The sequence below is a fragment of the Ahaetulla prasina genome, chromosome 8 (assembly GCF_028640845.1).
Source record: "Ahaetulla prasina isolate Xishuangbanna chromosome 8, ASM2864084v1, whole genome shotgun sequence".
NCBI classification, from domain to species: domain Eukaryota; kingdom Metazoa; phylum Chordata; class Lepidosauria; order Squamata; family Colubridae; genus Ahaetulla; species Ahaetulla prasina.
The window spans coordinates 257,407-269,862 of record NC_080546.1 but is presented as its reverse complement, the minus strand read 5'-3'; the positions used below and the strand labels follow the sequence as shown (position 1 = coordinate 269,862).

General features: G+C 54.1%; 1 protein-coding gene across 6 annotated transcripts; it reads right to left on the bottom strand.

The window, feature by feature from the left end:
• Positions 1 to 668: 668 nt before the first annotated feature.
• Positions 669 to 4,596, bottom strand: PCGF1 (polycomb group ring finger 1). Of its 6 annotated transcripts, none has more exons than XR_009156340.1 (9): positions 4,443 to 4,596; positions 4,145 to 4,250; positions 2,824 to 2,976; positions 2,030 to 2,101; positions 1,833 to 1,938; positions 1,427 to 1,503; positions 1,107 to 1,193; positions 913 to 993; positions 669 to 834 (listed from the first exon to the last, which is right to left on the bottom strand). XR_009156340.1 is itself a non-coding variant. In XM_058193350.1 (9 exons), exons 1-9 carry the CDS (start codon positions 4,536 to 4,538, stop codon positions 787 to 789), a joined length of 786 nt encoding a protein of 261 aa, XP_058049333.1. In that variant the 5' UTR covers positions 4,539 to 4,596; the 3' UTR covers positions 669 to 786. The 6 variants fall into 6 exon arrangements, 4 of the variants coding, with proteins under 4 accessions (XP_058049333.1, XP_058049335.1, XP_058049334.1 ...); XR_009156341.1 differs by having other exon boundaries at positions 913 to 987; XM_058193350.1 differs by having other exon boundaries at positions 1,427 to 1,463.
• Positions 4,597 to 12,456: the final 7,860 nt, after the last annotated feature.

Genomic DNA, 12,456 nt, shown 5'->3' with positions numbered 1-12,456 from the left:
GCTGGGAAGAGGCCCCAGAGAAGAGATATGGGCATCATCGGAGCAGGGACCCCACTGTTGGTTGCCCCCCCCAACCTCTGCTCTGAGAAAGACCCAGGATTCCACAAGGCTTAGGGCCCATATTCCAGCAGCAGCCCCCAGGACCAGAGGGCACAGCAGCTGCTCAGCCCCATGGCTGCAGCACAACCAGGCAAGCTATCACCACCAAACTCCAGCCTGATAATAGCCCAGCTTGGGAAATGCAGAAGTGGTGGGGGTCCTGGCTGCCCAAACAATGGGTCCTGATTGCCTGTCTGGGGGAAGGCTTTCCACCCTCAAGACTTCACTGAGAGGGAGGCAGACAAACTGCAGGGAGGAGAGCCTTCCTCCTCACTCCTTCTCCGGGATGGGGGGAGGCTTGGTGGGGATTAATTTCCCAGTCTGACCCACAGCAACTGCTGCTTGGTAAACAGGCCTTAGCTGAGGCTCATTAAACCATCGCTCAGGGACAGGTGTGTATGTGTGTGTGTGTGTGTAGGGAGAGAATGGGGAGGGGATGGTAATCTAGGCCAGTGGGCTAGGAGCGGCCCTGCCCTCAGCTGGCCAATCTGGAGAATCGCAGCTTAAGCTTCAGCAGCCACCCTCAACCCCCAAGAGATCCCTGTTCATTCAAGGAGCCAACCGCTGGAGCCCATCAGTCTTTTTATTACAAAAATAAATGCCCGTGGAAGAGCAAAGATCCTTAAATTAAAGAGTGGGGTGGGGAGGTGGGGGGGCACGGAAGGGTCCATCACGGTCCATCACCCACTACCTCCTCTTCTCCTTCACACTGTAGTTCAGATGCAGTGGGGCCGGCTGGAAGACAAGCAAGTCGAGTCAGTGCTCTGCCTGAGGGTGGGGAAGAGGGCAGCCCACCCCAGAATGTACCCTCACCTTGCCAAACCAGCGGGTGAGCCAAAGTTGCTTCAGAGTCAGGTGATCTGGAAGCACCTCATTGTCAAACAGGACCTGTACCTGGGTGGGAGAGGTGCCCAGCATCCCCATTAGCAGGGGCCAGAAAGCCCCCTCCCTGGGGCCTTTGCATATGGCCCGCAAACTCTCCTGGACAGGGTGGGACCCTCACTCACATATTGCAAGGCCAGTTCCAGTCGGCAACACAAAACCCGGCGGAGGTGGCGGATCTGGGCCCGCACGGAGCAACGGACATACTTTTGCTGTGAGGGGCAGGTGGGTGAAGAAGGTGATAATGAAGCCAGCAGGATGAGTAGACACTCAACCCTGCAGGACATCCCGCAGTTTCAGTGCTCTTTGGTACAGAAAGGAGGGATGGGGGGCTGCCAGCACCACTCTTTCCCATACAGAAGTGTGCCCACATGGGAAGAGGGGTGAGGGTGGCAAGAGGGGCTAGAACCACCCCAGAAAGCTCCAGGTGTCCTGGTCGTCTCACCTGCAGGATGTGTTTGCTCTTCTCTTTCCCAGAGCTGCTGCAAGAGGAGAAGACAGGAGAGGCTGAATCTGGCCCACCTCAAGAGGGAGGGAAGTGAGGAAGCAGCTCAGGCACCCAGAGAAAGGAACCCCCCTGCTAGACCCCAGGAAATCTGCGAAACCCCCCCCCCCCGGATTTCCCCAAAAGGTTCGCCCTGCATTTGCAAGGAAGCAGTGATGGAAAACCGCAAGGACTCATCGCATAGAATTCCAGTCCCCTTCCCACTGCCTCCAAACCAGCCAGGCCCCCACTACTGAAACTACTGGGCAGCAAAGTCGAGGGTCTTCTCTGTTCACTGCTCTTTCCCTGACAAAGGCCCTGGGGGAAGCCCAGAGGGACGAGTCCGATTTTGCCTTCCCTTCCTCACCTCTGCTTTTCCAGGTACAGCGTGACATGTTCATCAAAGCGGTAATAATGAGCACGTGAATGGTCAAAGGTGGTGTAGGGCAGGCCCACACGGTCTGAAGCAGGATCTGGGATGGAAGGCAGGCGTTTAGCCACAGGCTCTAGTCCACCAAAATTCCCTCTGAAGCAGGCTGTGCGCAGGAGGAGGGCAAGCCTTACCTTCGTGGCTGGCCTGGCTGCCCCGCTCCAGCCCTCGGGACTGGTAGAATTCCCGGATCCTCCTCTCCTCACCTGTGACATTTGGGGGTGGGGGGAGAAAGAAGAGAGGCAAGGGATGAGGGGCAACTTGCTAACCTAGCAGGGAACACTTTGTATGTGTGCGTGTGCGTGTGCTCAACACAGGTGGTTGAGCCGCTATGATCAACTGGCTATTTAAATCAACCTTTCACAAAAGTTTTCTGAATGACTTAACTAAACAATAAATATGGTTAAATAAGATTCTTCAATAATCTTCAGGAAAAAAGCACAAAACTATTCTAAGATGCTAAACCTTTAATAAAATTTGATCTAAACCTAAAAATGCCTAGTAGCAGAAACAGGTTGGGGGGAGGGACATGTGGGGAACCTCTCTGTGTGGGATATCCAGCGAAGACTCACACCCTCCCCCCCAAAATGACCAAGTAGCTGTACATCGGAGGAACCTTCCTTTACAGCAGCATAGGAAGAATCACCGTCTCTTTCAGGAGCTGCATTCCTTGGGGATGAGAGGTGGGAGGGATACAGTCAAGGATGGTTCCAAGGCAAGGGGGATATTTTCAGCACCCCCTGGCCAGATGGACACAGGCAGAGGTTGGAAACCTCCACTGCTGATGCTGGGAAGAGCTTGCCTGTCACGAGGGGTTTCCCTGCTGCCCACAGGCCAGCAAGGTCCTTCCAGGAATCTCCTGCCACTGGCCATCACTAAGTGTCCAAGAAGCACCTGAGAGCACAAGGGCTGAGAGTCGCACACTTACTTTCCTGCAAGCCAGGCACCAGCTTGTAGACAATGTCCTGCATGACACGGTCCAGCTTGAGGTTGAGCAGCGGCTGAGTCTCATGGATCTTGGTGCTGCACAGTGGGCAATACTTGCTGGTTTGCAGGAACTTCACGATGCAGCTCTTGCAAACTGCAGGAGGGAAGAGCTGACATGACCGGCCGGCCGCCACCAAAGCCCTGGGGGACTGGGCAAGCTTGGCCCTGCCCCGCCTGACTTCACTGACTAATATGGCTCATATAGCTGGCCCTATGAGGCCTGGGGGTGGGGGAAGCAGGGACAGGATCCAAGCGTTGCATTCTGCCTCTAGGAAGCAGAAAAGACCATGCTGGTTTTCCCTCTTTCAAAGGCTGCCCTTTGTGTGGTAGAATTCCTGAATAGTTTTGAGTGAATAAACCCCACAGCATTTGATGGCTGCCTGGCCTCACCCTCCTTTTTGACAGAGTCTTTGACTTAGCAGATGAGGGGAATGCCAAAGGCCCGGAGCATCTGGACCTCAGCAAGGTCTCTCATGAGATCCTCCTTCAAGAAATAGCCAAATACTATTGAGGGCATGTTCCACGGACACTTGGCTGGCCACCCCCCTCCCCCCGGAGCAGCTATTCTGCTTCAGCTTTAATAGAACTAGCAAAGGGATCCATCAGGAAGGGGGCTCTTGTACTACTCTAAATCTCAATCCACGAATGGAGGGGAGAAAGCAGGCCTCCACTAGGCAGAGCTGGGTTGAAATGAAGCAGAAATGGACTATATCTGGATGATGAAGTGGCGATAAGACCCGGCTCATTATAATACGCCAGGAATCTGGGTGGTCCCGTCCGGCATAGCAGCAGTGACAAGGTGGTACAGCTACCAGGGCAAGAAGCGGCTGCCCCCCTCCAAGCTGCCTTGTTGGGCCTAGGGCAGAATTTTGTGGGCAGCCACAGAGCGGCAGAACTGAAGCAGCAAGCTGGGGGAGGTTGAGGGGAGGATAACCACGGTGGCAAAGGGGAGTTTCCCACTCTTTCCTCTGGGTATGTTCAGCAGACAGGTGGTGGAGTGGGGAGGCGTCAGGAGAGCAGCCGTCAATTATCTGACAATCCCTGAATAAGCCAGTGGATGAAGACTCCGAGCAAGGAGATTCAGACGTTTCTGGGAGAACTTCCTGAGCCTGAAGGGCAGATTTTCCTGGGCTGGGGGTCGCCTGGTAGTGGCCGGTCGCAGATGCTCTGGGGGCGCCTGCCCCAAAGGGCGGGAACGAACGAACGCACCGCGAAGACCCAGGCGGGATGCCCAGCTTTCACCCGCCCCCGCCCCCACTCACAGGTGTGCAGGCACTCGGTGATGGTGGTGGCGTCGATGAAGTAGCCGGCGCAGAGGAAGCAGACGATGTGCTCGTTCAGCTCCTTCATCTTCACCTTCACTTCCTCCTGCGGGCGGGCGGACGGGAAGCCGGGCCGGGTCAGAGCCGCTGCCCGAAGGATGGACGGACGGCCAAACCTCCCCCCAGCTCCCGCATCTCCCGACCAGCCCGCCCCGGCTTCGGCACCGGAGCCCCGAGGTTCGCCTTTCCCACGCGCGCAGGAGCACCGGCCCGGCCCCGCCGCGCCCTCCCGCCTCACCTCGTTCCTCAGGGGGTCCATCTTGTAGACGGCCTGCAGCTGGTTACGGAGCCGCATCGCGATCGCCATCGGGCCTCCTGGAGGAGGAGCCGCCATCTTGGAGCCGCCGGCCCACTTCCGGGTGGAGGAGGGCGGGGCCTGTGGCCGCCCAACAGACTACAGCTCCCGCCGTGCCGCGCGGCCCAACCCGGCGCACGTGCGCGCGGCGGTCGCGGTCTCCCCGCCTGTGAGGCTGCGGGGCGGTTCCTCGATCGGGCCCTTCGGCTGCTTCCGTGTCCTAGTGGGACGCGCGTCTTCCCGGAGCTGCTTGAGGCGTGGGAGAAACGAGGCTGCCATTCCCACCCCCACCGGTGCCGGAATTGCCCAGGAGGTTGGGCTCCGTCCTTTGGCCGACCTTCGCTCGGACTCGTTTGGAACAGCAAAGTGGCGGCGTTTTGCTTGGGCTCCGCAGCCGCCTCCTGTGGGTGAGGAGGACGGATCTTGGGGACGGGGGTGAAGTTAGGATCCCCTCCAATAAGTGAACCGCTGGAGAAGGCAGCCCAGCCCAGCCCAGCGCTACCGACCACTGCCCAGTTTCGGTTGGGCCGAAAGCGCCTCTCTGGGAGAGGGACACCTTCGTGGAGCTGCAGGACCGGCAGGGGAAGACTCAGGCGGTGGGGCGCTCCGGTCAGCCCCAGCGAGCCGGGCAGAGAGACGATTTTGGCAATTTATCGAATGCAGAAGGCCGCCCCGAGCCGCTCTCTCGCAGCTGGAGTGGGCAGGAGGCAACGCCAGCCCCCCACTCCCCGTCGGGCTGGGTTCAGTGGCTGTCAGCGGCTGAAGTGGGATTTACGTTAGATTTTACTCTTCCTTGGTGCCCTTCCCCATTCAGGGGCATCTAAAGGGGCTTGCTGGGCGTTGCTCTCAAGCTCAGTGCCCTTATTAGCGAAGTTTCCCGACCATGCCTGCCCAGCAGTTCTGTCCAACCTGAGAGGAGGCAAAGGTCCCCGCGGGCCCCTCAACCTGGCCCAGCAAGTGGTCCGAGCAAGAGGGTTGCGAGAGAAACGGGGCGGGACATGCAGTGACTGCCCCCATTCTGCCAGGGCCGATGAGGAGGAAGGCAAAGCCGCTCGTTGTCTGAATACGTGGATGTGGCACCATCAGGTGGGCGAGAAGAGCTATTGCAAGGGTTCATCGCTTAGAACTCTCCTCGCCTAAGGAAGGGAGGGAGGAATGGGGTGTCTACTAGCCAGGGGAAACGCCTCATGCTGGTGCCCAGCCAAATGGAAACAATCGGACTCTATGGACTAGGAAACAGAAATGAAGCAGGGGAACTATTTGTTCGTTTCTGCCAATTAGTCCTTCATTGTTAACAGTTTTCAAACAACCAAAATGATGCCTATAATTCCGATAATTGTGGATATCATCTAGGAAGAGCTCAGTTTAAAAAGGGCAAATACGTAATCGGGCTGACCGTAAAAGGAATCAAGCTTTGTGCTTTCTCCACTTCTCTTCTCTCTATACACCAATGACTGTATCTCAAAAGATCCCTCTGTTAAAATACTGAAGTTTGCATATGATCAAACAGTGATTGGTCTCATTCAAGACAACGATGAATCTGCATACAGAGGGGAGGTTGAAAAACTAGCCTTATGGTGCAACCAGAACAATCTTGAACTAAATACACTTAAAACCGTAGAAATGGTGGTGGATTTTAGAAGAAAATCTCCTTTATTACCACCTCTTACAATATTAGACAGTATCAACAGTAGAGTCCTCCATGTTTCTAGGTTCTATCATATCTCAAGACTTAAAATGGACACCTGACATCAAAAACATCATCAAAAAAGCTCAACAAAGAATGTTCTTTCTGCGGGAACTCGGAAAGCTCAAACTGCCCAAAGAGCTGCTGATTCAGTTCTACAGAGGAATTATTGAGTCTGTCATCTGCATCTTTATAACTCTCTGGTTTGGTTCTGCAACCAAACAAGACAGACATGAATAATTAGAACTGCAGAAAAAAACAATTGCTACCAACCTGCCTTCCATTGAGGACCTGCATACTGCAGGAGTCAAAAAGAGGGGCATAAATTGTTTCGACGTCTCAACTCAAAAATATGCTATAGGGCACTGCACACCAAAACAATAGACACAAGGACAGTGTTTTCCTGAATGCCATCACTCTGCTTAACAATTAATTCCCACAACACTGTCAAATAGGGCCTCTGGTGGCTCAGCAGACTAAGTTTGTCTCTTATTAACACAGCTGCTTGCAATTACTGCAAGTTCAAGTCCCACCAGGCCCAAGGTTGACTCAGCCTTCTAAGGTAGGTAAAATGAGGACCCAGATTGTTGGGGGCAATAAAAGTTGACTTTGTATATAATATACAAATGGATGAAGACTACTGCTTAACACAGTGTAAGCTGCCCTGAGTCTTTGGAGAAGGGCGGGATATAAATTCAAATAATAAAAAAAAAAAATTTACTAAGGCTGTATTACTATTCTTCTTCTCTCCCTTACTAGTATCTATCTCTTCCCACTTATTACTATAACCATGTTGCTTGTATCTTTCATATTGTTTTTGTTTCCTAGTATGATTTGATAGCTTATTAGTAACCTTGACTATCGCTAAGTGTTGTATCTTTTTATTCTTGATTAATGTATTTTATTCTCCTTATATACACTGGGAGCATATATACCTAAGACAAATTCCTTGTGTGTCCATTCACATTTGGCCAATAAAGAATTCTATTCTATAAGGAGATAGTGGAACTGAGCTGCCAATTAAATGACCTCTCCCTGCTTTGGTTGGTGGTGACAATCTCCTGCCTTGGGGGCTACTGCCTCATGGCCTCCGTGGCAGTCACAGGCTTATCTAGAGACATCCCACCTTAGACCTTGAATTAAGCTGAGACTGGGCAACCACTTGTCTGGAATAGTAGAGGGTCTTCTGCTTAAGCAAGGGGTTGGACTAGAAGACCTCTAAGGTCCCTTCCAGCTCTGTTGTTCTGTTAAGTGATCTGGAAATGGATGGACTTTTTATTACCTGGTTGCTCTGGTCTGATCAGGCCCTGACCCAGCTGCAATTAAGAACCACCTGTGCCCTCCATGGGATGGTGGGTATGATTCAGACGGTGCCTAATGCTTCCTGTGGGCAGCTGGGTTCTTTCCAGGAAGCATTTCAGTTCAGTGCCTTAGGTAAATTGGGGTGGACCTCTATTGCCCCCAAGTGACCTTTTTCTAGATTCAGTTTCTAGTTGGTGCCTTGATTAAGGAGACCATCCAGAAATGAAGGTCGAGAAATGATACTTTCAGGTGATGGTAGAGAAAGATTAAAAAATGAACTTCAATCAATTAACTTTTCATTTTTCTGCAGCATCAGTGCAGGCATCATTTCTGGAGCTTCATTTTGGCCAACACTGTGGTGATAAGTAAGGGGAAGTGGCCTTCTATCATTCAGAACTCATCTCTGACTTATCTTCCACCTGGTCACTGTGAGAGATGAGCTATTTGCACATATAGAGCCCCTAGGTTCACAGCAGAACTAATTCCATGTAGGCAGAGTCCATAGTACTGATGAATAGAGAATAGTTCTGGGTTGAACTGTGGGGGTCCTTGGCGCTCTCTGGGCTTGACTGTTTTCTCTCAGACATTTCATTATGTAACATCTTCGGTGCTACTTCAGTGTTACCTGGTTTGGTAATGAAACATCTACAAGAAAACAATCAAGCTCAGAGAGCAACAAGGACCTCAGAGTCTATAGTGGTGACTGGGACATGAACTCCAAGGGAATAGATGGGCCACTATCTAGAATCTAGACCAGAGATGTCAAACTCAAGGCCCACAGGCCAAATCCAGTCAGCAGGGTGCTTAGATCTGGCCCGCAAAACAGCAGTTCTGCGGTGCCTCTGCCAGCGAAAAGGGAGCTTGAGAGCTCTTTTTCACTGGCAGAGCACTCGGGCCACCACAGCTGCCTCCCCCCACATAAGTGGCATCAAGCTGGCCATGCCCCCCTGCCCCCCCCCCCAGGTCAAACACAACCCTGATGCAGCTCCCAATGAAATCGAGTTTGACACCCCTGGTCTAGACTATCCTCTGCCTCCTATAGTCTGGAGTCCTGCCCATCTTGCTACTATGGACAGCAGCTAGATGAGTGACCATGTGGACCTCTGAGATTGTGGATGCTGCTTTTCCTGAGGAGCAGTTGAGTTGCCCTGAAGGCAGCTTTGGCGCTCTGCAGGCTGCCTCCCGATTTTGCATTCTTGAGTAATTATCACCAACCTTCCCTTCTGGTGGCAGATCAGCTACTCAGCAGCCTAGAGGGAGTGGATTACTTGCATGCTTCATCTGGACTGAGACAGCATTGGAGGCTCTCCTGAGTGACCTGTGTTGAGACCTGGATGGGGGAGCCACACCTCTCTTTGGCCCTTTACACTATCAGCAGCTTCTGATACTGTCAGCAGTGGGTGTTTTACTGGAATGCCAATGCAAGTTGGGGGTTTAGGACAGCGGTGGTTCTTTTCCTTCTTCTGTGAATGATTTCAGCAGGTTATAGTGTCGAGACCCCCAGGGGATCCCACTCAAAGCCTGCCACAAGAGTCAGTCTGCACCCCCTGCTTTTAAACATCAATGAGAAGCCATCGCAGGAGGTCAATACGCTGCTGCTGATACCCAGATATGTACATCTCTGTCTGGAACTGTGAGGGCCGTGGGCATTCTCTTCTGATGCGTTCATGGGAGAGGGTAGCCTCCAGTTGACCCAAGCAAGGCAGAGATGCTGCTTGTGCGTTGGGGTTCTCCTTGGATGGTGGTTGTCTTTGCAAAAGAGGCACTAAGGATGCTGGAGAGGTTTGTAAAAGCAGCAAGAGGGAAGCAGGAGAAATTTGAATTAAGAAGCAACTTTGCCTTCTCCTCTAGGAGAAACCCCTGCAAAGCTCCCTCTGTGCCCCTCTGCTCAGGCAGCGAAAGGCCTTCCCCTGCAAGTTCTTTGAAAGCTTGGCTCCAGAAGGGGGCACAAGCAAGCAAAGGCGCCCGTCTTTGTCCAGCGGGCTTCTTCTGGCTGCTTTCATCCGATGGGAAGGGGCAAAGTGGCTGGCTCTCCATGCCCATTGCGGAAAGGGAGTGCTCTGTCCGAGCCCCCCGCGAGGGCCCTTTTCGCCAGGACGAAGGTCGTGGCTGGCGGCTCGTCTCCTCCCGGTCCAGGCTCAGCGCACTATGACTTGCCGTCTTCTCGGCTCATCTGCCCATTAACGCTAGCCCGCTGGTGCTCTGGACCGCCGGGGCATCCTCGCTCTCGAACCACGCGCAAGGGCAGCGGCGCTCCTCTGAGGATCCGAGGCCGACACCCCGGCAGACCCTGGTCCGAACCAGCGCCCGTCCCTGGGTGCCGCGGCCCGGCAGCGTGGCTTTTCAGGCTCTTTACCGGAACCGCCGCACTTTGGCACGAACGACACACCTGGCTGCCCGGGCGCGCATCCCAAATCCCGGAGGAAGGGGACGGCGGAGCGAGCGCAGGTCCGGGAAACAGCCGGCGGCGCGGGGCCTGCCCACCCCTCCCTCTCCCAAGGCTTAAGGGCAGCGCTCCTGCCGCTCCCAATCCAGCAAGAGCTGCAACTCCTCATTCCCGAGCCCCACGCCTTCCCTTCCCTGCTGGCGGACAAGCTCCTTCCCCGAGCAGTCCTGGGAGGCCAGGCGGCCTCTCTCCGGACCCGCTCCAGCCAAGAACGAGGCCTGTTTCTCATTAGCCGGCCTGATCGAATCAGGGCCATTAACTCGGCTCCAGGCGGCGCGCAGGTCTCGGGCTGCGGTGGATCCCGAAGGAAGGGCCAGAGCAGTCCTTGCTGCTCAGCGCCTGCCCGGCGATCCAACCTATCGAGGCGGCCGGCCGTGCCAGGGTCCGGCTTGTGTGTGTGAGAGAGAGGGCAGTAGTGTTGCGGCTGGAGCGGCGCCCTACACGCGGGGAAAGAATTGGAGAGGAACATCCTGGGGGACTGGACTGAAGGCTTCCTAGTTTGGCGCAGTGCATGCCCAACACCTCCTGCTGAGGCTGTCCCCCTCGGAACGGGCTGACAGGCGAGGCTGCTGCAGCCCCCAGTGGCCCTTTAGAGTGAGCTGCTCCAGATGAGCTGTCATTCCTCTGCCCGGGACCGTCCCTGAGAAACTCATTAAACAGCTGCAGACGGAGGAGGCCGTCTCTAAGCAGAGGCCGAGGGATAGCTCGGCTTCCCGCACCCCACATAAGGCCGCGTCTCCCAGTCTTGGGCTGCCCAGGAGAGAAAGGGGGAAACCGCGGAAAGGCAGGGAGGAGCAGAGATTTTTCTTTGAAAAGGAGATGGGAGGCTAAACCTGAAAGGGAAGCCGCCTCTTACCAAAAGTTCAGCTGGCTGCCCGAGGGTGGCCCTCAGCGGCCAGGAGGAAGCGGCTAGCTGCTCCCCTGTGCCTGCCAATCTCGTGGGGCAAAGGGTCAGCGTTTTTCCCATTTGTGATCCCTGGAGAAATAAGAGGGTAGCCTCTTTCCTGCTTCTCTTCCGTTCAAGCAGCCCTGAGGGATCCTAGCTTGATTTCTGGGAGCGGAAGGCAGAAGAACCAAGGCAGAAGAAAGGGGCTCCCAAGAGAATCTTCCCACCTACCAGCTTCCAAACCCAGCTGAGCTCTCAACTCCTTTCCTTTTCTTCTATCTGCACACCTGGAATAAAGAAATGCAGCAGGGTGAGCAATTCACTGAGCTACCCCTTTGACCTCTGGTGCACTGGAAAGGTAGGATCCAGGGGAAGGAGGTGCAAGCTAGTGGAATCTTCTGTGGCCACAGATCCTCTCTTCAAAGAAAGAAATACCAGTAACAAGAAAATCCAGCTGCGTCCTGAAAAAAGCACCTTTGGAACATCCCAGAATTTTGTTTGCCTTCACTGCTGCCTGGTCCCACTCATGTGTCACGATTCTCTCGCCCCGATTCTCTCGCCCCTCCTGTTCAACATCTATATGAAGCTGTTGGGCGAGATCATCAGTGGCTTTGGGGTGAGAAACCAGCTGTACGCTGATGATACTCAGCTGTACTTTTCCACCCGGGCCACCCCAACGAAGCTGTCGAGGTGCTGTCCCGGTGTTTGGAGGCCGTATAGGTCTGGATGGGGAGAAACAGGCTCAAGCTCAATCCCTCCAAGACGGAGTGGCTGTGGATGCCGGCACCCCGATACAGTCAGCTGCAGCCGCAGCTGGCTGTTGGGGGCGAGTTATTGGCCCCAAAGGAAGGAGTGCGCAACTTGGGTGTTCTCCTGGATGCACGGCTGTCGCTTGAAGATCATTTGGCGGCCGTCTCCAGGAGAGCCTTTCACCAGGTTCGCCTGGTTCGCCAGTTGCGCCCCTTCCTTGATCGGGATGCCCTATGCACAGTCACTCATGCTCTCGTTACCTCTCGCCTGGATTATTGCAATGCTCTCTACATGGGGCTCCCCTTGAGATGCACTCGGAGGCTTCAGTTGGTCCAGAATGCAGCTGCGCGGGTGATAGAGGGAGCTCCACGTAGCTCCCATGTAACACCTCTCCTGTGCAGACTGCACTGGCTACCTGTTGCCTTTCGGGTGCATCAAGGTTCTGGTTACCACCTTTAAAGCGCTCCATGGCTTGGGGCCTGGGTACTTACGGGACCGCCTGCTGTTACCTCATGCCTCCCACCGACCCGTACGCTCAGGGTGCCGGCCAAACAATGTCGGCTGGCGGCCCCCAGAGGAAGATCCTTCTCTGTGGGGGCTCCTACTCTCTGGAATGAACTCCCCCCCCCCCGGTTTACGCCAAATATCTGACCTTCGGACCTTTCGCTGCGAACTGAAAACATATTTGTTTGTTCGCGCGGGGCTTTCTTAAATTGTTTAGATTTTAAATTTAATTGTTATTTAAGTTTTAAATTGGGGTTTTTTTAGATTATATATTTTAATTTATCAGCCTAACTGTATAATAAGTTTTTAAATTTATTTTTAATTGTACATTGTTTATTTTTATCTTGGCTGTACACTGCCCTGAGTCCTTCGGGAGAAGGGC